The sequence below is a fragment of the Aythya marila genome (genome assembly GCF_965140915.1).
Source record: "Aythya marila genome assembly, chromosome: 2".
NCBI lineage: Eukaryota > Metazoa > Chordata > Aves > Anseriformes > Anatidae > Aythya > Aythya marila.
Genome location: NC_139043.1, coordinates 156,565,079 through 156,586,398, shown reverse-complemented (window position 1 = coordinate 156,586,398; position 21,320 = coordinate 156,565,079). Strand labels below are relative to the sequence as shown.

The 21,320-nt window shown below is 69.6% G+C and overlaps 1 protein-coding gene across 16 annotated transcripts in view; it reads right to left on the bottom strand.

Annotated features, from left to right (window-relative positions):
• Positions 1-21,320, bottom strand: part of PLEC (plectin) — a 53,103-nt gene that overhangs the window by 7,916 nt on the left and 23,867 nt on the right. For 9 of the 16 annotated variants that reach the window (XM_082754499.1, XM_082754498.1, XM_082754495.1 and 6 more), the window contains 30 exons: positions 19,159-19,220; positions 18,189-18,203; positions 17,686-17,775; positions 15,920-15,997; positions 15,714-15,806; positions 15,435-15,601; positions 13,677-13,792; positions 13,434-13,540; positions 13,239-13,358; positions 12,237-12,332; positions 11,808-11,935; positions 10,854-10,947; positions 10,304-10,768; positions 10,065-10,142; positions 9,632-9,793; positions 8,808-8,912; positions 8,608-8,703; positions 8,386-8,511; positions 7,898-8,050; positions 7,648-7,802; positions 7,428-7,554; positions 7,157-7,340; positions 6,911-7,068; positions 6,548-6,726; positions 6,197-6,335; positions 5,763-6,119; positions 5,600-5,683; positions 5,339-5,443; positions 5,064-5,162; positions 253-3,633 (listed from right to left, as the gene is read on the bottom strand). In XM_082754499.1, coding sequence (XP_082610625.1) covers positions 253-3,633; positions 5,064-5,162; positions 5,339-5,443; positions 5,600-5,683; positions 5,763-6,119; positions 6,197-6,335; positions 6,548-6,726; positions 6,911-7,068; positions 7,157-7,340; positions 7,428-7,554; positions 7,648-7,802; positions 7,898-8,050; positions 8,386-8,511; positions 8,608-8,703; positions 8,808-8,912; positions 9,632-9,793; positions 10,065-10,142; positions 10,304-10,768; positions 10,854-10,947; positions 11,808-11,935; positions 12,237-12,332; positions 13,239-13,358; positions 13,434-13,540; positions 13,677-13,792; positions 15,435-15,601; positions 15,714-15,806; positions 15,920-15,997; positions 17,686-17,775; positions 18,189-18,203; positions 19,159-19,220 — 7,319 coding nt within the window. The remainder of the gene's footprint in view (positions 1-252; positions 3,634-5,063; positions 5,163-5,338; positions 5,444-5,599; positions 5,684-5,762; positions 6,120-6,196; positions 6,336-6,547; positions 6,727-6,910; positions 7,069-7,156; positions 7,341-7,427; positions 7,555-7,647; positions 7,803-7,897; positions 8,051-8,385; positions 8,512-8,607; positions 8,704-8,807; positions 8,913-9,631; positions 9,794-10,064; positions 10,143-10,303; positions 10,769-10,853; positions 10,948-11,807; positions 11,936-12,236; positions 12,333-13,238; positions 13,359-13,433; positions 13,541-13,676; positions 13,793-15,434; positions 15,602-15,713; positions 15,807-15,919; positions 15,998-17,685; positions 17,776-18,188; positions 18,204-19,158; positions 19,221-21,320) is intronic. The other 7 variants (XM_082754500.1, XM_082754492.1, XM_082754497.1 and 4 more) reach the window with 2 other exon arrangements.

Below are 21,320 nucleotides of genomic sequence, written 5' to 3'. Positions count from 1 at the left end.
AGCTCTTTGGTGGGATGAGGGACTCGCCACCCGGCTACCGAGGCGCGGAGCTGGGGACAGCTCCTGTCTGCAGAGAGGAGCATGGCAGGACACCCCCGGGCAGAGGCCAGCAGCCAACTCAAGGGCTGAGGCCAGCTCCCAGAGCCCATCCAGCCACCCATGCACCCACTGTCCTGGGACACGGCGTGGGGCAGCTGGGGAGAAGGAAGGTAGCCCTGTGTACCACCACCAAGGGGACCCGTAACCCAGTACCTCCTCCGCCTTCTGCTGCAGCAACGCCGCCTCCTGCTTCAGCTTCTCCTTCTCCTGCTCCAGGTCGGCGATGGCCCTCCGCAGCTTCTCCGCATCCTGGTCGCTCTGCTGCCGCTGGATCTCCAGGGTGTGCACCAGCGTCATCTTTTCCTGTGTGGCCAGCTCAGTCTCATGCAGCCTCCCGCTGATCTCCTCCGCCTGCTTCTTGAATCGCTTGGCCTCCTCCTCAGCCTTGGCCTGGGCCATGCTCATTTCTGCCACATGCAGCTTGAGGCGCTCAGCCTCGGCAGTGATCTCCAGCTGCCGCCGGCGCTCAGCCTCCAGCGTTTTCTGGAAGCCCTCGGTCTCCTCGGCCAGGCGCTGCTGCATCTGCTCCTTGTCCTCCTGCAGCCGCTTGGCGTGCTCCTGAGCCAGGTCCTTCTGCTTCTGCAGCATCTCTGCCTCGGCCTTCAGCCGTGTGGCCTCCTGTACTGCCTGCATCTTCTCCTTGAGCATCTTTTCTGCCAGCGCCCGCTGCTGTGCCAGGTCATCCTCAGCCAACTTGCGCATGCGGGCAGCCTCCTGGGCCTCCACACTGAGCCGGGCGGCCTCCTCTGCCACCTGCTTCATCTTCTCAGCCTCCTCCGCCAGAAACTTTTGTGTGTTGTCCTTGTCCTTGAGGATCAGCGCCTTGTTCTCCTCCTCAATCCGACTCTTCAGTTTCGCCAGCTCCTCCATCTGCACCCGGACCTTGAAGAGCTCCTCTTCCACCTGGGCTTTCTGCCGCACAGCGTCGGTCACCTCCTCCTTCAGCCGTTGCAGCTCCTCGTCCAGGATACTTTTCTGGTGGTCCGTCTCGTCCAGCTGCAGCTTCACCTTGGTCAGCTCCTGCTCCACCTGCGCCTTCTGCCGCAGCGTCTGCTCGGCGAACTTCTTGTGCTTCTCCATCTCGGCATCTGCCAGCTGCTTCTGCCTCAGGGCCGCCTGCTCCGCCTGCGCCCGCTTCGCCGCCTCCAGCTCAGCCTCCTTGCGCAGCTTCTCCGCATCTGCCTGGGCCTCCGCCTTGGCCTGTGCCTCTTCCTCCGCCCGCTGCTTCTGCCGCTCGGCCTCTTCCACCCGCTGCCGAGAGAGGCTGGCATCCTGCTCGGCCTTGCTGCGGGCAAACTCAGCCTCCTCGGCCAAACGCTTGGCCTTCTCGGCCTCCTCCCGCAGCCGGTCAAGGAGGCTCTGCTCCTGCCGCCGCGTCTGCAGCAGCTCCTGCTCCTTCTGCTGCACGGCGGCCAGGTGGGCCTTCTCCTCCGCCGCGATGCGCTTCTGCGCCGCCTCCCGTGCCAGCTGGATCTGCCGCTCCGACTCCTTCTCCGCCAGCTCCTTCTGCCGCCGAGCCTCCTCCACTGTGGCCTTCAGCCGCTCCACCTCCTCCAGGGCCAGCCGCCGCTGCCGCGCAGCCTCCTCCTCTGCTGCCAGGATGGCCTGCACCTTCTCCTCAGCCTCCCGCCGCCGGCCCTCCTCCTCCAGTGCCAGCGCTCGCTGCCTCTCAGCCTCGCGCTCAGCCTGCTCCCGGCTGCGCTGCACCTCCTCCGCCTCGCCACGGATGCGGTTCAGCTCCCGCTCCAGGTCGGCCTTGCCCGCCGAGGCCTTCTCGAAGCTGGCCTTCAGCGCGCGGATCTCCTCCTCGACCTGGCGCCGCTGCCTCAGCGTGTCCTCCACGAGCCCCTTCTGCCGCTCCAGCTCGCTCTCCGAGGAGCGCTTCAGCAAGGCGATCTTCTCCTCGATGTCCTGCTTGTGCTGGGCAGCCTGCTCCTCCAGCAGCTTGCGCTGGTAGGCTTCATCCTCTGCCAGGCGCCGCAGCCGCTCGTTCTCGGCCTCTTTCTCCTTCAGGGCGATCTCGGCCTCTGCCTTCAGCCGCGAGGCCTCGTTGATGGCTGCCAGCTTCTCCTTCAGGATCCGTTCGGCCTCAGCCCGCTGCCGGGTAGCCTCCTCCTCAGCCAGCTGCCGCTGTCTCTTGGCCTCCTCGGAGAGGGCCCGCAGCCGGGCAGCCTCCTCGGCCAGCTCCCGCAGCTTGCTGGCCTCAGCCTCCAGCCGCTGCTTGGACTTCTCGCTGGTGGAGCGCGACTCCTCCTCTGTCTTGGCCTTGCTCTCCAGCAGGACTTCCATCTCGGCCCGCAGCTTGGCCAGCTCCTCCTCCACCTCCTTCCTTTTCTGGATGGCCTCGCTCACCTCCTTCTTCAGCCGGAAGAGCTCCTCCTCCAGGAGCAGGCGCTGCTGCTCCCTGTTCTCCATCTCTGCCTTCAGCCGGATCAGCTCCTGTTCCGCCGCCAGCTTCTGCTGGGCCGTGCCCTCTGCGAGCTCCCGCTGCTTCTCCAGCTCCTCCTCCGCCAGCTCCTTCTGCCGCAGGGCCGACTCCTCCGCCTTGGCACGCTTGCGGGCCTCCCGCTCCGCATCCTCCTTTTGCTTCTCTGCCTCCTCCTGCGCCAGAGTCTTCTTGTGGGCCACCTCCTCTGCCTGCAGCCGCAGCCGCAGCGCCTCGTTGGCCTTCTGCCGCCAGTGCTCCAGCTCCTTCTCGGCCTCCTCCCGCGACTGCTCGGCCTCCAGCTGCTGCTTCTTCAGCCGCTCGGCCTCCTCCTGCAGGTGGGCCACTGTGATGTGCTCCTGCTGCAGCGACAGCTCCAGCTGTGCCGTCTTCTCGGCAAAGGAAAGCCGCTTGCTCTGCAGCTCGGCCTCGGCGCTCCGCTGGGCCACTTCCTGGGCCACCTGGATCTGCCTCTCCTTCTCGGCCTCCGCCTGCCGCATCCGCCGCTCAGCCTCCTCTGCCTGCAGCCGCAGCTTCTCCAGGTCCGCCAGCGCCTTCTGCTTCTCCCGCGCTGCGTCCCGCTCGGCCTGCACCTTGCGCTTCAGCTCCTCCTCGGCCTCCCGCTTCTTCTGGCTCTCCTCCTTCACCTGCCGGCGCAGGCGCTCAGCCTCCTCCTGTGCCTGCCTCTTCTGCCGCTCGGCCTCCTCAGCACGTGCCCGCAGCTCCTGCAGCTCCGTCTCGGCACCGGCCCGCTGCTTCTCGGTGGTCTCCAGCTGGAGGCGGATGAGGCGGATCTCCTCCTCCACCTTCTTGCGGTTGTACTCAGCCTCCTCGATGAGCTTGACCTTGGACTTGATTTGGTGGTCGGAGTTCTGCCGCAGCTGCATCAGCTCCTGCTGGATGTTCTGCTTCTGCTGCTCAGCGTCCACGGCCACCACCTCCCGCCGGGTGACCTCCTCCTGCATGCGGAGCTGCAGCTCCCGCGCCTCCGCTTCCGCCTGCGCCTTGGCTTTGGCGTGGGCCTCGGCCAGCTGCCGCTGCTTCTCCAGCTGGGCCTCCACCTCCGCCAGCCGCTTCCTCTCCTCCTCCTTCAGCTTCTCGGCGGCTTTCTGGAGGAGAAAGAGGGTGCAGAGAAAACAGAAAGGGGGAAGAGAGAGAAATCACAACGGATGCGACCAAGCCACGGCGTCAATGCCAGCCACAACCACGCACCACCGAGACACGGGACGGTCCGGGGCAGAGGGGTGGAGGATGCGCATGGAATGGCGTCGGCTCCCTGGGCCTCCCCACGAGCTGGAGGCGGTGGCGCCAGCTTCCAGAAGACGTATGGCAGACAGGGGACACATGACTACTGATCTGACTTAGCAGGGCGCAGGCAGACAGGCGACAGGACCCGGACAGCAGTGCAGGAAGCAGGATGACCCACGTACCACGGACAAGGAATGGAGCGCGAGCCAAGCCCAAGGCAATGGAGACGGATGCAAGCAGCTTGCACACCACCACCGTGCCCACTGCCGTCCGGGCAGAGCCTCTCCCAGCCCCATGCACGAGGGGAACGAGAGCCCCGGCCGGATGCAGCAGGACAGAGGGGAGCTGGGGCGAGGAAGGTGCCAGCTGCGCTTTCCCTGCCAGGAAAACCTCGACGATGTGGAAAGCGCTCCAAGCACCAGCACCGCCCCTGCCGGTCCGAGTCCCCCGCCGGCCCGCTCCAAACAAGCCGGCTATCGAGGAGCCGACATAGCTCGTGTGTGGCTTGGGGCCGTGCTGCGGAGTGCTCGTGCTGCATGCACCGCGAGCTCAGGGACAGCCCTGGGGACAGGCATAGGCAGCACACGTGCAGGTGAGCCGGGTCCCCTTGTGCCATCCCGAGAGGTGCAGTGAGTGCCCAGGAGCGCAGGCAGAAGGAGAGGAGGAAGGCGGGAGGGCAAGCGGCTCCCCGGAGGGCAGGAGCAGTGAGCAGGAGCAGGGCGCGCAGGCTGCGGGCAGCCACGGGGTGAGGCGGGGGTGCCGTGAGGAGGGGGACATGCGCAGAGTGAGTACCTGGTGCAGGGATGCCAGAGTCATCCTGGTTTTTTACCCTCCATTAGATCCCCACCAACACAAACATCCCCCAAGACAAAGCACTGGCAAAGCGGCTCGACTTCCAAGGGCAGAAACCAAGAGTTAGAAAGGTTACCAAGACAGAACAACCGAGGCATCCGGTCCCGCGGCGCCCGAGCACAGCGTCATGCTGATGGCAGGTGCTGACTGCGCTACGTGTATCTGGGAAGTGTCTCCTACCACCGGTCACACCAGAGCCCGGCAGCGCCCACAGCCGGCTGCGCACCACCCCGGCTGGCCCTCGCTGCTCGGAAATTTGCTGCACCCAGAGCCAGCGGCTTCGGTCCCAGAAGCCCAGATCAGAGCAGGGTTAGAGGCCGTGGGCCAGTGTTAGTGATGGGGCTGGCACTCATCATGAACCACGTTCCCCATTCTCATGAAGAAGAGAAAATGCAGCCGGAGTCATGCTGCCCCGCACGCCCACGCCCCGTGCCCCTACCTCCTCCTCCTCCAGCCGCCGCAGCGTCTCGGTGATGAACTTGATGTACTGGCTGGTCAGCGTGGTCAGCTCGCTGTATCGTGTCCGCAGGTCCACGTACTGCAGCAGACAGTGGGGTCAGCGGGAAGGGAGCACACCACAGTGACCCCAGCCCCACCACCCCACAGAGCTGTGGCCAGCCCCCGCACCCTCCCCGTGCTGCAGCCCTCTGCTCCTGCTGAAGGAGCTCCAGGCTCAGCCACGTGCCGGGACCACCCCGAGGTGTCCCCCCTCACCTCCTGGATGATGCTGTCAGACGCAGACTGCACTTTGGGCTTCTTGGCCGGAGAGGCCATGGGCTCCACCTGCGCCTTGAAGGTGACGAGCTGTAGTTCGTAGTCCTGCCGGGGAGAAGCCAGGTCAGCAGGGGGGGCAGCGCTCCGGGGAGCCCCTGTGCCCCTGGAAGCCCTGGCCCTGCACTGCCCCCCCAGCCCCATGCTGGCCCCAGTGCCTCTGTCAAGGCCAGCCTGCAGCATCATGCATGGCCAGCTGCGCACCTTGATGGCATCGATGTACTGCTTGGCGTAGCGCTGGCACTCCTCCACCTTCTCCTTGTTGCGGTCGCACTCCTCCAGGAGTTTCTGGGGAAACGCACGGGGGTGAGCTCAGGCGCCACGAGCACTGGGAGGCCGCCCGCGCTCACCCTGCCCCGGGTGCTACCTTCTCCTGCAGCAGCTGCTCCCGCACGGTCTTGCTGTCGGTGATGGGCACCGCCTGGATTTTCTCCTGCCGCTGCTTGGCGTCCTGGATCCACTGGAGCAGCCCGTCGCAGCTCTCGCGGTAGTAGCGCAGCTGGCGGCCCAGCTGGTCCAGCTCGCGCTGGCGCAGGTCGATCTGGGTCAGGACGGCTTGCCAGCGCTCCAGCAGCTGCTGCACTCGCTCCCGGTAGCGGTCCAGGTCCACGTCCCGCTCGCTGTGGCCCCTCACCATCCGCTCGTTGACGTCCTTGGCCTTGCTCAGGTCAGTCTCCAGCGTGCTGAAGAAGGGCTGGTGCCCCTCCACCTGCGCACGCAGACGCTGCAAGGCACGGAGCAGAGCTCAGCCCCGGTCCCTGCCGGCCCCAGTCCGCCCCCAGCGCGGCGCAGCCCCGGTACCTTCAGCTCGGCCTTGCTGGCCTCCAGCTCCTTGAGGTCAGCTGGCACGGTCTGCACGTTCTTCAGCTGGTCCTCGTACTTCTTGACCAGCTCCTCTGCCCCCTGCGTGCTGCGGATCACCAGGTTGATGGTCTTCAGCCTGCAGAGAGAGGGGACAGCTTCCGTGGGTGCCAAGAGCCGAGCAGGCAGCAGCGTGAGCGAGAAGACACAGCGAGGAGACAGGAACACCGCCAGGGCACAGCCAGCTGCCTCCTCCTCCTCCTCCTCCACCCCTGCCGATGCCCTGGTGCTTGTTCCCAGCACGGAGGATGAAGAACCACAGCGTGGAGCCACCCATGACAGGGCACTCACTTCTCCAGGTAGATGCTGGAGAGGCTGTACACCTGGTCCATCTTCTGCAGCGTGATCTCCAGCTCTGAGCGCAGGACAGGGGCCGAGCTGGCCTGCTCTGGCTGGGCCAGCACCTTCTCCGTCTTCTCGCTGACCTTGTCCAGGCTCTTCTTGATGCCCTCCAGCTCCAGGTGGATTTGCTGCAGGGAGAGCAGCGCATGTTAGCTCACAGGCAGCCTGGTGCCTACATCCACGTCGTGCCAAACGCAACATCCTGACAGCAAGAGGCTCCCCAGGCGTGGAAGGAGCAGAGGAAGGGCAGGGGTCTGCAGCCCAGCGGTCTGCAGGGGTCCCCACGTGCTGCACGCCTGCAGAAGCACACACCTGCTGCTCGGTGATGCGCTGGGCGCACTCCTTGACCGGGTCCTTGTCGAGGGGCAGGCGGATCTTGTGGATGGTGCGGCTCTCACAGCCCTCCAGCTGCAGGCGGATGTCCTTCAGCTGCGAGATGTAGTTCTTGCAGAGGGACTCATCCTGCTCTCCTGCGGGGACATCGGGGCCGGGTCAATGGCTGCTGCGCTCGCCCTGCCCGCACCTCTGGGAGGGAGGGGATGCCCGGCTGGGGCTCACCTTTCTCCTGGCTGCGCAGCAGCAGCTCGTACTTCTGGGTGCAGGTGTTGTACTCGCGCTCCACCTGCAGCCGGTCGTCGGGCTGGAAGCTCTGCGAGTCCTGGCTGTCCCTCATGAAGTCCTGGTAGTGCGTCTCCAGGCTGCGCAGGACCTGCCTGCACTCCTCCACCTGCATGGTGCGGAACTGGGGGCACGCAGCACCGTCAGCCCCCGCGGCGGCTCCCGGGGCCCCACGGAGCTGCCCCGCGCCAGCCCCTCGTCAGGGACTCACCGTCAGGTGGGACCAGGACTGGATCTGCTGGATGTCGCGGATCAGGTACTGCCAGGAGAGCAGGCTCCTCATGTCCAGGTGCAGCTGGTGCCACAGCACCAGGAGCTGCTGGTGGGCGGCCTCCAGCCTGTGGAGAGGCAGCGTCAGCCGGGGGGGCAACGGACAGAGCAAGCGGGGACCCCCGCTGGCGGCTGGGGGGCACCGTCAGGCGCTCACCCACCTGTGCACGGCCTCCAGCGCCTCCTTGTTGGGGGGCGGCACGAGGAAGCAGACGGAGGGCACGATGGACTCGCTGCCGGCGGCGCTCAGCACCTTCCACTTGTAGGGCTGGGCGTTGCTCAGCAGGGCGCACTCGTCGTTCTTGTGCACCGTGATCTGCGGGGCGGGCAGGCGTCAGCCCAGCGCGGGCGCAGCGCCGTCCCCTCGCCGCCGCCGCCACCACCCCCCCGGCCCCCTCGCGCCCCGCTCACCTCCATTTGCTTGTAGTCGCAGACGGCCTGGATGGGCAGGCGGCCCTTGAGCGGGGCACCCGGGCTGCGGGGCTTCAGCTGCACGATGGCCTTGGCGCGCCGCGCCAGCCCCGCCAGCTGCCCCTGGTACTCGGTGAGCTGGTCCTTGGTGTCCTGCGGCACAGCGCGGCGTGAGCGGCCCCGCAGCCCCACAGCACGCTGCAGGGCAGCGGGGGGACTATGGGAAGGGGTGAGGGGGTCGTGCCTGCCATGGGGTCTGTCTGCAGGCTGGGGGGGGGCAGTGGGCCCTGCAGTGGGGGGCAGAGACCTGGGGTGCTGCCGTGGGGTGCACATGTGGGGGGCAGTGTAGGGGTGCACACACGGGGGTTAATGTTTTGGTGCACACCTGGGGGATCAACGTTGGGGTGCTGCAGTGGGGTGCATGTGGTGGGGGTCACCCTGGGGGGCTGCAGCAAGGCGAGGGGGGGAGGGGGGAGGGGGGCACTCACAACGCAGTCCTGCAGCAGGTCCTCCAGGCGTGTGACCGTGATGCTGCGGTCACAGGAATATTTCTTCTTCATGTTCTCCTGCATCTTCCTCAGGAACTCCTCAGCCTCTTTCACGTCAGCAAAGAACTGGGGGGGCAGAGCGGGGTGAGCGGGGCCACACAGCCCAGCCCCGGGGGGGGGGGCCGCGGCCGGTGGGGGCCCCGTGGGCACCCCCGCCCCTACCTGGAAGTAGGCGCTGTTCTCCTTCAGGTGCGCCTCGATGCAGCAGCACAGCTGGAGCATCCAGCTCCACTGCGTCTGCAGGGCTGCCTGGAAGGCCTGGGACAACGGGGACAGGGGGGGGCACGTCAGGACAGAGCCCCCCAGCAGTGCCCCCCGCACCGCCCCCACCCGCTGCCCCCTTCCCTGCGCTCCCCGCTCACCTCCACCGTCTGCCTGCCCGGGTGCTCCTCCCGCAGCAGCCGGTCCCCCGTGCTCTGGATCTCTTTGATTTTGCGCTCCCGCAGCTCCAGCTCCCGCATCAGTCCCTGGCGTGGGCATCGGGAGCGGTGGTGAGCTCCAGGGCCCCCCTGTGCAGGGCCGGCACCCCCCCATGGGTGTGCGTGGGTGTGCACACACACAGCCCTGCGTGTGCTCTGTGCACGCCGGGGCGCAGCTCTGCAGCTCGGGGACACGCCAGGGGGATGTGCGGGGTGTGTTGGGCCCCCAGCCACGGCAGGAATGGGGAGCTGGGGGGCACAGGGCTGGGGGTGCTGGGGGACGGGGGCACGGGCTGGGTGCTGAGGCCCGCAGCCCCCCCGGCGCTGCACGTGCTGCAGCTGGGGGTGACGGGGCTGGCGTGCACTCGGCGCTGCAGCACGCAGATGTGGTTTCATCCAGGCGACCAGATAGCGGGAGGGGAAGAGCAGGCTGAAGCCCAGATCAGACAACAAAAGAGATAACGAGCAGCGCTGGCACGATGAGGAGATAAAGAGCTACAGAGCGGGGTGGGAGCAAGCGGCGCAGCAGAGCACGTGAGCTGAGATGAGACGGGGAGGCCGAGGGCCACAGAGAGCCCCCCCTGCCCCTGGCTGCACGAGGCATCACGCAGAAACGTCACCGGAGGGACTGGGACCATGGGGAGCCACGCACGGGGCCGGGGGGGTTGGGGACCCCCGAGGACAGCTGGGTGCGCACCCGGGGACAGCGCGGGACAGGGACAGGAGGGGTGGGGAGGGCACAAGGTGGCAGGGCGGGCACGGCGTACCGAGTAGTTCTCCTTCTTGGCCGTCATGTTGGGGTTGTGGTCGCTCCAGTCGAAGTTCACCTCCTCCTCCTCCTTCTCGTTCAGCCACATCAGCTCCTTGGTGGCGGCGCTGACGAAGGCGTGGAGGCTCTCCAGGTGGCGCAGCCGGGACTTGGAGGAGTTCTGGGGGGGCACAGGGATGGGATGGGATGGGATGGGATGGGATGGGTTGGGATGGGGATGGGATGGGATGGGATGGGATGGGTCTGCACCCCCACACGCATCTCCTCCCTCAGCATTTTCCTCCCCACATCCCCCCTCCATCCTCCTCTCCATTTCTCCATGTCCCACACACCCTCCCCACGTCCCCCCACACCCTGTGCCTCCTCCCCACGCCCCCCCACACCCTGCGCCTCCTCCCCACGTCCCCCCAGCCCCCAGCCCGGCGCCTCACCAGCAGCTTGGCGTACTGCAGGTCCAGCTTCCCCAGGCACTCCCGGTAAGCGTTGCGGGGGCCCGGTGAGAGCTGCGCCTAGGGGAGAGCGAGCCGTGAGCACAGGGCGGCAGCCCTGCTGGCAGCCACCACAGGGACACCCCGCACCCCCAGGGGACAGGAGCACCCTAAAGGGAAGGTCTGGGTGAGGACACCAGTGCCGGGCGGGACACGGCGGTGGCAGCAGGCTGCCGGCTCACCTCGTCGGCACGCGCCCGCTCGATCTTGGCGCGGAACTCCTCGATGGACTGGTGGAGGCCGCGGTGGCTGCCCAGGTGGGACTCCACGGTGGGCAGGTCCACGCCCCACTCGGCCGCCCCCAGCCGCCGCTGGTTCTCCTCCACCCACGCCAGCAGGTCCTGCAGGTAGCGCAGCGTGGCGTCGTCCAGCTCCTGCCGCGGCCGCTGCCCCAGCGCCGGGGGGGCTTGGGCGACCACCGGCACCCCCGACTTGAGGCGCAGGTTGTACTCGGTGCGGATGGCCACCAGGCGCTCGTGCAGGCGGTACACCCTGCGGTACATCTGCTCCCCCTGCGGGTGCCGGCCGTCCTTCAGCGTCTGCACGTCGTTGAAGAGCACGCGGATCATGGCATCCGCCTTGTCCAGGTCCCGATCGATCTCAGCCGCCTTCTGCGGCGCCTTCCCTGCGTTCAGCAGCCGGATGTCCTGGGGACGGGACACGGTCAGGGTGCTGCTGCACCGCCCCGCACCGCGCCCCCACGCACCGCACGGCACCGCGGCCGCCCCTCACCGACTGCAGCAGGGTGTCCGCCTGGTTGAGCTGCTCCTCGCAGAGCCCCGACTCCATCTGCAGCTTGCTGACGATGCGCTGCAGCCTCTCCAGCCTGCGCGGGGAGAGGGCAGGGCTGGGGACAGTGCATAGGCACGGATGCTGCCCGTGCTCGGCACAGCCCCTGCCCAGGAACAGCACGGATCCTGTCCACACACAGCACGGGCTCCATCCAGGCACAGCAGAGGACGCGGAGCCCATCTTTGCATGGTGAGGGCCCCGTGCATGCACCGTGCAGGTTGCTGCACAGCACACATCCCGTCCGGGCACGGCTCGGATCTGACCCGCACAGCCCAAATCCTGTCCCTGCAAGGCACGGATCCTGCCTGTGCGTGGCACAGCGCCCGTCCCTGCACTGCTCGGATCCCGCCCCGGCGCGCCTCAGATCCCTGCACACTCAGCCCGGACTTTGCGCCAGCACAGCCCAGATCCCACCCCTGCAGGCGCGGATCCCATCCCGCGGGCTCCTCGCCCGTCCCCACCCAGCGCAGCAGCGCCCGCCCCCGGGCTGGGATCCAGCCTCGACCCAGCCCTGGCCGCCCGCCGCGGAGCCCCGGCCCCATTCCTGCCCGTGCCGCCAGCCCCGACGCACCCGCGCTCCCCTGCCCCGGCGCAGCCCCCCCGGCACACGGCAGAGCCCCCCGGCACCCAGCGCACCCACCCGGCGCACAGCAGAGCCCAGCGGCAGTGCCGTGCTCGGGGCTGGCGGTGCGCTGGCTTCCCGAGGGCGGGCAGTGACTCATGCACCCTGCGGTTCCATCCTCGGACGGGGGGGCCGCAGGGACACCCCGGCCCGGCCCAGCCCAGCCCAGGCGGAGCTCAGCCGCACGCGAAGGGGCCGCGAGGCCGCGGCAGCCCCAGGAGCCCCCGCGCCGTGCCCCGTCCCCGTGCCCGGTGCCACCGCGGGGCACTCACCTCTCGAACTCAGCCCGCAGCAGCTTCTCGCGCTCCAGGATGGCCACGTGCAGCTTGCCCCATTCCTTCTCCACGTCCAGCGGGTGGTACCCGAGGGGCACCTTCAGCTGCCCCGACAGCACGGCGCCCTGCGCACAGCGGGGCTCATCAGACCCGCCAGCCGGGGCCCCGGGGGGCAGCGCAGCGGCTGGGGGGGGGATCGGGACCGGTGGGAGGGGGGCAGCCCTGGCTGCGGGTGCCACGTCTCAGCTGCTGATGCCGGAGGCAAAGCCTCACGGAAACAGAAATGGGAGAGGCACAGGACGGCCTCCGCCCCCAGCACCAAACAGACAGTGCGAGAAGATTGCCCCGGGATCCTCCAGGAACGCCCCCCCCAGCACACTGGGACCCCCAGAGCCCCCGTCACGGCCCCCCCGGGGTCCTGCTCACCTCCAGGGACTGGAAGATGGCTTTGGAGCGGTTCTTGTCGGCCTCCTTGGCCGGGAGCTCTGTCTCCTTGAACTTCAGGAACTGGCGCCAGAGGATCTGCCAAAAAGGGGGCAGCTACAGGGGGGCAGCCACGGGGGGCAGCTGCAGGGGGGCAGCGCTGACCCCTGGCCCCATGGGCCCTGCTGTGGGGCACAAGCCAGGGCCCCGCTCCCCATCCAGCCCCCTGCCCGCGGGCTGCCAGCCCAGCCTGACCACGAGCCATGGCTGCCTGCAGACCAGCGCCAGGCTGGGGGGCAACTCAGGCAATCCCCCCCCCACTTTCCATGGCACGCAGAGCCCGCAGGAAGGAAGGGGCCGGGTGGGGAGGCTCGTGTTTGCAGAGGGTGACTCACGAGGAGCCTGCCTGGAAAAGCTGAGTCAGAGGGACCCTCCCTGCCCGCGGCATCCCGGCTCCACCACTCGACCACCACAATCAGTGCCAGCACAACCCCAGCCCTGGCCCCGAGCCCATTCCTGCCCCGCAGCCCCCCCCTAAAAAGGGCCAGGCTGCAGGAACCGAGAGGGACCAGCGCCAGGCAGCACCCGGCCGGGGATGGTGCCCCTGCAGCGCCGCGCAGCCCCCACGGAGCAGCAGGGCTGGGTGTGTGCTGCCCGGGGTGCCGCAGCGGGAACCAGCCCATGGCTGGGCCACCGGCCAGCTGGGCCAGCGCCAGGAGGCTCCCCGGGCACCAGCACCGCTCCCCTCTGCGCTGGGGCCTTTCATCCCCCGCCAGCGGCACGGCACTGGTACGCAGCTGCGAGCCGCGCGTGGGAACGGGGCCGGCGCGCGGCACCGGAGGGGAGAGCCGAGATTTCGGTGCCAAGGCGCAGGCACCACGACCGGGAGCGCTGGCGTCCCTCGTCCCCCTGCACGGGGTCCCCACGCACACCCAGCCCTGGCCCCGGCCACCGAGACCCCGTGGTGAGTGGAGCTCGGAGGCCGCCCTGCCCCAGCTCCCTCACCTCGATCTCCTCGTAGCTGGCGGGGAACCTGCGCTCCTCGAAGAGCACGGTGTGGTGGCGGATCCACTGCAGCAGCAGCGTCACCAGCTCGTAGTACTCCTGCCAGCGCAGCTGCAGCTCCTGCGGCACAGAGGCGAGCCGTGGGGCCGGGTGTCCGCTGGCGGCACGCGGGCGCAGCCCGGCCCCAGCACTCACGTTGGCCTTGACGCCGTCCTGCACGTCGGGCACGCGGGGCATGGCGTCGTAGAGTGAGGAGACGTAGGTGATGATGGACTTCTCGTCTGGCTGCGGCACGTCCACGTCTGGGGGCACAGGGGGCGGTCAGCCCAGCAGGGACCCCAAGTGGCTCCGTGTGCCCTCGGAGGCCGCTGCCACCCCAAGGACACTGTCCCCTTGCCGCAGCGCAGGGACGTGGGGGGACGGGTGGCGTGCCCCTACCTTCGGGGTCCAGCAGGCGCGTCACCCCCAGGTCCCGCTCAGCCACGGTGAAGGCCTGGTCCAGGTTCTCCAGGTTGCTCTGGCGGTACACCTTGTTCATGTCGATGAGCATGGGCCTGCGGGCAGAGGGAAGGGAGCGCTGAGACGCTGCCCCCCGGCCGAGGACCCCCCGGCGGGTGGGGGGCAGGCTCTGCACCGGCAGCTGCTCTCCCTGCAGGGCAACCGGGGCCATGGGCAGCAGCACCCGCCGCCCTCCCTGCCCCACGGCACGCGTTTTTGGCAGCCTGAGAGCTCGGGGGAACCCTGGGCACAGCGGTCCCACCCTCCTCGGGTGCTGCCTGCACCTCTGCTGAGCCTCAGCATGCGCGTGCTGTGCTCCACGGCTTGGGGAGCCAGGGGTCCCACACGGGGGCACAGGGAGCTGGGGACACCCCCAGACCCACACCAGGAGCCTGGGGAGCCCGGGACAACCCTGCTGCAAGGACCGTGGGCGTGCAGAGCCAGCGAGGCCCCTGCACAGACCCGAGTAACAAACAGCCCCTCGACCAACCCACGGGCACGGGGGGCCTGCAACGCCCCCTCCCCTGGACCCACGGGCACAGGGAGCCAGCAGCAGCCCCGTGCAGGCACCCCAAGGGGCAGGCGGTGCCCCACGTCCCCGTGCACGGACCCCAAGAGGCAGCACCCCCCCGGCTGCATCCACCCCCCTGCTCTCCTCTCCCTCCCCAGCCAGGGGCCTCAGCAGGAGCGCAGGGCTCTGGCCCCAACCCCCAGCCCCACAGTAGGACTGTGAGCCCCCGCCATGCCCAGGGTGTGGGGAGGGGAACAGCTCCCCCCGCCCAGCACCCCAGGGGGCTGTCAGCACCCCCCCGCCCCCAGCCCCCAGCCTACAGCTCCTTGAGGCGCAGGGTGGAGTGCACGGAGTAGATGGAGCCGCTGACGCTGGCGGCCTCCAGGCGCTCGGCGGCGGCAGGAACATCTTCGCAGACCAGCACCACCCCGTCCTCGGCCCCCGGCAGCGCCCGCGCCGAGCTCCCTGCGCCACGGCGCCGCGGCTGCTTCCTGGCGCGATGCCGCGCGCTGCGCTCCATGCCGGCACCGAGCCCCGCTGAGCTCCGGCCGTGGCAGCGGCTCGGCACGGAGTGTGGCACGGCACAGCTCGGCACGGCTCAGCTCGGTGCAGGCGCCTCCTCCCCACCCTACGCGGGCGCGGCGCGCCGGCACGTACTTGCGTGCCCCAAAGGCTCGCAGCCCTGGCAGGGCCGGCGGGGGCCTGCCCGCCCCGCGCCCCGGCACGCTGCGCAGGCACGGTGCCGCGGCCGGGGGCTCAGCGCCGCCTGCCCACGCGGCTGCTGGGAGCGTGGGAAGGTGGCGAGGCTGCGCGGCTCCCCGCGCCACGGCGCTGCCGGTGCAGGCCGATGGGTCGGGGCTTGTCGGGAGCTCGTGCCGACGTTGCCCTGGAGCGGCGGTGCCAGCGAGCACGTGCCTGCCCTGCGCATGGCTCAGCCCTGCGGGCCGGTGCAAGCGGCCAAATCCTGCCTGAGATACAGTGCCCCAGAGGCTGCTGCTCCCCACGGCAGGGACCCAGGGTCTCTGCACGGCTCTGCACCGAACAGGAGCAAAGGCAGGGTACGGCTGTGTGACCAGAGAAGCTCTGTGCCACGGGAACGGGGAGCCCCACAGCTGGTGGTATGGCATCAGGCCGCCCCGATACCCCCGTGTGCTGCCCGGGTCCCTGCCCCGCTCCAGGAGACCTACTTGTGCCGGTGGATGATGGCGTTGAAGAGGCGCCCGTCCCGCCAGCTGGTGGTGAAGTTGTCGCAGCGCAAGCCCTGGTAGTCCTCCACCATGCGCTGGGACCAGAGCAGCAGCTTCTCCTTGGCCGTCATGTCCTCCGACTGCCCCGTCACCTGGATGTCCGAGATCTGCAGGGACGCGGCCGTTACGCCGGGCGAGCCACGGGCCCCATCCTGCGCCGCGCCGCGCACTGCCCCCCGACCCGGGGGTGCCGCAGAGCCCCGGCACCGCCTGCCCCACCTGGAAGTGCAGGATGATGGTCCAGATGAGGCCCAGCGTCAGCTTGGGGTTGCCGTCGGCGATGTCATCGTTGCGGATGTTGACCAGCTTCACCTGCCGACAGCGAGGCGTGCGAGTTGCAGGGGGCAGGGGCCGCGCCGCAGCCCCGCAGCGGGGGTCCCACTGAGGGTGCCCCCACCCCTCGTGTGCCCGGTTCCCCCCCTCACCTGGCGATGCTTCAGGTAGTTGAGGGCGATCTGCACGTTCTGCAGCTTGTGGAAGCGCATCCGGCCCTTCTCCCGGGGCTGCAGGGAGAGAGAGCAGGCATCTGAGCTGCGGCCCCCCCGGGGTGCAGCCCCGCAGCCCCCCCAGACACCCGGCGCCTCCCGGAGCTGCGCATGCCAATGCCACACACCCTCCGCACTTTGTCCCCGTGCTGTGCCGCGAGGAGCCAGCCCCCACTCAGCGGGCAGGGAGCTGCCCCCAGCCCGGGGACCAGCCCAGCCCGAGCACGAGCAGCCCCCAGGGCCATGGGCTGCGGTGCAAGGGGAGCCCAAGACCGGCTAGGGACGAGCACTGTACAGCAACCCTGCTCCCCATGGCACACACCGCACGGGGGCCCAGCCCTATCCCCATCCCCACGTCCCCACCTCGGGCTCCTGCCCAAAATATAGGAGGCACCAGTGCAGGGTAGGTGCAGGGGGGAGCACAGGCTCCGTGCACCCCGTGGCTGCAGGGAGCTGAGCCCTGGAGCCGCAGCCGTGCGCTCCCCGTGGTGCAGAGCATCACCAGCACCACCACCACCACCACCACCACCCCCGCGCTGCCAGCAGGCAACACCTGCGCAGGAAGGAGCGAGCGCGGAAATCCTCCCCCCGTCCCGCCGGGAGGAAGCTCTGCTGGGCCCAACAATGGCAGGCGCAGGCAGCGTCCCGCCGGCTGTGCCTGCGCTTCCTCGCCGTGCAGCACCGCGGCCCCGTGGCACGGCACGGCCCCGCACGGCACGGCTGTGCCGGTGGCACCGGGGAGCTCACTGGTGCACTTGTGGCAGGGACCGGGCGCTGCCACGCTAGGACTTTCCCCCGATGGGATTTCCCCAGCTCTGTGGGGATCCCCACTCAGGATCCTGCAGGCAGCTCCCCTGGCACACCTCGTGCCTGGCCGGAGACCCCAGGCCCTCTTTGCCCCACAGGCGGTGGTTTTCCCTGACGCCGGCTGCAGAAGGTGCCAGGAGACCCCAGACCCACCACGCTGCAGCTCAGCGATGAACCAAGAGGTTTTCCTGCCCCCAGGGCCTGCGGGCTGCAAGGCACCAGCAGGGAGCTGCCATCTCTGCCCTGCTGCGGGTGCCCTGGTGCCTCCGCAGCCACGAGGGCCAGGAGGGCCCCGCGCAGCTCGCCCTGTCCTGCACTGCCTGGCTCTCCTCTCCTCTCCTCTCCTCTCCTCCTCGGCCACAACGGCCGAGCACTGAGCGCACAGCACCGAGCACGTGGAGCTGCCTTGCCTCCGGTGACCCCGGGATGGGGCAGGACGGGGTGGCTGTGCCGGGGCGGCTCCCGGGCGCACGCCGCGCTGGGCCATGCGGAGAGCAAACGGCAGAACCACTCACCAACCGCAAGTTCCTGATCACGTCGCGCTCCCTCGGCTACCCAGCAAGAGCAGTGCAAAGAAAGGAGGCAAAGGCCAGAGGGGAGAAGGTCAGGGTCAGATCAGCAAACAGGAGACCAGTACAGAGGAGCAGAGTTCACCAAAGCAAAGAAACGTTAATGTGTTAGAGAGGTCGCGGCGCGGCAGAGGGGCAGCGGGGACATGGCCTCGGGGCGGAGAGGCCGGTGCCAGCCCCAGGTCGACCCCTCTCCGGTGCCGGGCAGCTCCCGCGCCAGGACCAAAGCAGGGAGAGGCCAAGCAGGGCGGGAGGTGGGTGCAGGAAGCGGGGACGGGGCAGCCGGGAGTCCCGGCACGCCAGCGCCCGGCCCGGTGGCGCGGCACCTACCAGTGTGTCCCCCGAGAGCACCTCCAGCAGCGAGATGAGGTTGTGTCCATCCCGCAGGTCCTCGTAGAGGTCGTTGACGTGGCGCTGCGCCTGCAGGGACGGGAGGCAGCGTTACCACGACGCCACGCACGGCACCAGCTGCCACTCGCCGCTCCAGCCCCGCTCCGACGGGCACTGGCACGGGAGCAGCAGTGGGAAACCCGCACCCCTCCGCCACAAGGTGCTCGCACACGTCCTGCCTGGTGCCCAACAGCAGGACCGGACCCCGGCCCCACGTCCCCCTACACACACCCCCAAGCGCACGCAGAGGGCAGCTCCCTCCCTGCACCCCAGGGACCCGAGGCCAGGCAGGTTGGGTGCAGGCTCCTTCATGCACGTGGCCCCACCGCCCACCGTGCTCGTGGCCACGGGGCCATCGGCCCCGGTGCGGGTGAAGGGAAGCAGTGAGAAAAGAAAGGAGCGTGGAGAGGGGCAGCCCGTGCCCGGAGAGGGAGCGCACCTACCTCTGCTCGCCAGTGCTGCCGCAAGGAGGAGAGCCAGAGAGAAAAGAGAGAGGTTAGGAGAGGCAGGCGGAGAGGAGACAGGCTGGAGACTGGGGGCGCGGGGTCACCCCGAGGTGCCCAGCCCACGGCACGGCACTCGGCGCCGCAGGGCCGGGCCGCCGGCACGCGGGGACACGTTGGCACGCGGGGCCCGGGGGAGACGTCTCGGCGTGTGCCAGGCACTGACGCGGGCTCTGCCCGCGGCGCAGCAGGGACGGGTGCCGGCACGCTCGCAGGGCCCTGGCTGGGTTTGGCAGGAACGCGGTGCGGGCGGCACGGGGGAGAGGGAAAGTGTGGGGGACGGGAGGACGGGATGGGACCGCGGCAGAAGGCAGCGCCCGGGGACATCAGGCCCCTCTGGGATGGAGCCAGCCCCTGTGGGGACAAGCTGCCAGGATTGGCACCCTGGAGCCAGTTCTAGAGGTTGGCAGGCAGCAGAGGGCACCAGCCCGCACCGCGCCCAAAGCCCCCGAGCCCAGCAGAGCCCCCAAACCTGCTGCATCAACCCCCATGGAAGGTCCCCACTCACTCCAGGCCAGGGCACAGTCCCCAGCCCCATGTGGGAGGGGGTGGCACAGCCGTGATGGGGCCAGGGAAGGGGAGAGGCAGCGCCGGCAGCGCCCCCAGGAGCTCAGTGCTGTGCCAGAAGGGGCCAAGCACCAGGTGCTGCTGCGGCGCTGCCCACGTCCCACCACGCACATCCCGCAGCGGGGCTGCAGGCCGGGCTGGATGGGGCTTTGAGCGACCTGGCCCGGTGGGAGGGGTCCCTGCCCACGTCAGGGGGCTGGAGCCGGGAGCTCGGGAAGGGCCCTTCCAACCAAACCGCTCTGCGATTCCCCGAGCCCACGCTCCTGCGCCCAGGGCTGGGCACCAGGGCTGGCGGAGCCCGCCCGGGGCTGAGACGTCTGCAGGAAGAGGCGCGCGCCCGTACCTTGATGAGGTGCTTGTTGACCCATTTCGTGAAGGTTTTCTTCTGGACCCGGTCTCGCTCATCTGCAAGAGAAGAGGAGGCAGAGCTGAGTGTGCAGCGGAAGGAGCAGGGGAACCCCCCGGGGGGGCTGGCAGGGCCCCCACCGCCCCGCGGGATGCATTGGCAGCAGGAAGCGATGAGCCAACCGCGATGGGGAACCACGGTGAGTCAGCCGGCACGCAACGGGAAGGAGACAGTTAACGTGAATCAGCCCCTGCACCTCGAGCAGCACCGCAGCACCGCGGGGAGAGGCTGCGCCCGCCCTGCCCGCGGCCCCGCGGGTGCTGGCGGCAGACGGGACCGCGGGGCACGGCCCCGAGCACCTCCCGTGCGCCCTGACAGAGACGGCACGCGGGGCGGGGATGAGCCCGCTGACAGCCTGCACCGACACGGCCCCAGGTGCTGCACGTACTGCGTGGGGACGAGCCCACGGGGCACCCCACAGCCCCAGCACCGCCGGCACAGCCCGGGGTGCAAGCGCGTGGGGAGCGGTGCTGCGTGGCGAGGGGCAGCCCGGGGCTGGTGGTCCCCGTGGGGTGCGCACGGGGACCGGTTCCAGGAGTGGGAGCCCCCCGGGGCCTGCCCCACAGAGCCCGGACACCCCAGGGCGGAGGCAGCCGGGGGCTGCCCTTGCTCCCAGCCGCGAGGGGTGTCCCTGCCCGCGGGGCTCTGAGTCACCGGGCACTCCCTGCCCCTCTGCCCTGTAATTACGGGGACGGGGCTGACGCAGCCGGCCGGGCACCACGAGCCGACGCTGCCCGGAGCCAGGCAGCCCCGCGGGCCCCACCCGGTGCCCTTCCTGCCCCTGCTGACGAGGGCCTGCATTGTTACCCCTGCTAACGAGTGCCCAGGCCACTTATCTCCGCTAATGAGCACCCACCCCACGCGTCCCCGTTATGGACGCTTCACCCGCCTCGCCCCAGCCGTTCCCAGCATCACGGCATAGCCCAGGGGGGCTGGTCCTGGTCCCAGCACGGGGACAAGGAGGGTTCAATGGCACATACGGGGCAATGCTGCTGGCCCCCTCCTGCCCACACCGCAGCGATCCATCGGGATCAGGGTGGCGCATGCCACATCTCGCCCCGCCGCAGCGTGCCGGGATCTGCCCACGCAGCGCCCCGCTGCCAGCGCGGCACCCAGCCCTCCGCACCGGGGACACCCCAACCCCACAGCACCCTGGTGGAGCGAACCCCACGGGCAGCTCGTCCTCGGGGCCCGGGCACGCAGCACGAGGCCAGGGCGCTGCACGGGGACGGGACGTGAAGGGGAGCGAGCGAGTGCAGGGAGTGGCACAAGCGCAAAGGGAGGAAGGAAGTGTGGCGGGCACCCGCGCCCAGGCGGGTACGTGCGCACCACGGGGAGCGCTCCTGCGCCCAGCACCCAAAGTGCCCCGCAGCCCGCTGTGCCACGGGATGGGGACAGCCACCGCGCACAGGCAGCCGGGGCGGGGCGGCCGCGGGCAGGACGGGCAGGGCGTGGGAGGAAGCGCTCGCTGCCGCCGCGGGCAGCGCCTGCGCCCCGCGCTGACACAGCAGGGATGGGGACTGGCGCCGGCGTGGGACTGGGGCCGGCGCCCCGGCTGCAGGGCACTGCAGGGCCCGGTCCCGAGGGCTAGCTCTGGCCCCACGGCGTTGCCCCGCAGGACAATGGGCCAGCGTGGAGCTCTGTCCCACAGCCCCACCAGGGGACACCGCCCCAGCGTGGGATGTGCCCCACAGCCTAACCAAGAGACACCGCCCCAGCACGGGGTCTGTCCCACATCCTAACCAAGGGACAGCAGTTCAGCACGGGGTCTGTCCCATAGCCTAACCAAGGGACACCGCCCCAGTATGGGGTCCGTCCCATAGCCCAAACAGAGGACGCTGCCCCTGTGTGGGGTCTGCCCCATACCCTAACCAAGTGGCACCTCCTCACTACGGGGTCTGTCCCATAGCCCAACCACGGGACACCGCCCCAGCACGGGGTCTGTCCCATACCCTAACCAAGGGACACCCCCCCAGCGTGGGGTCTCCCCACAGCCCAACCAGGGGACACCCCCCCAGCGCAGGCTCTTCCCTGGCGGGGCTGCACCAAGGCTCCCCGTGCCGCTGGCCGTGCCGTCGGAGCGGGAGCAGCCCCCGCGC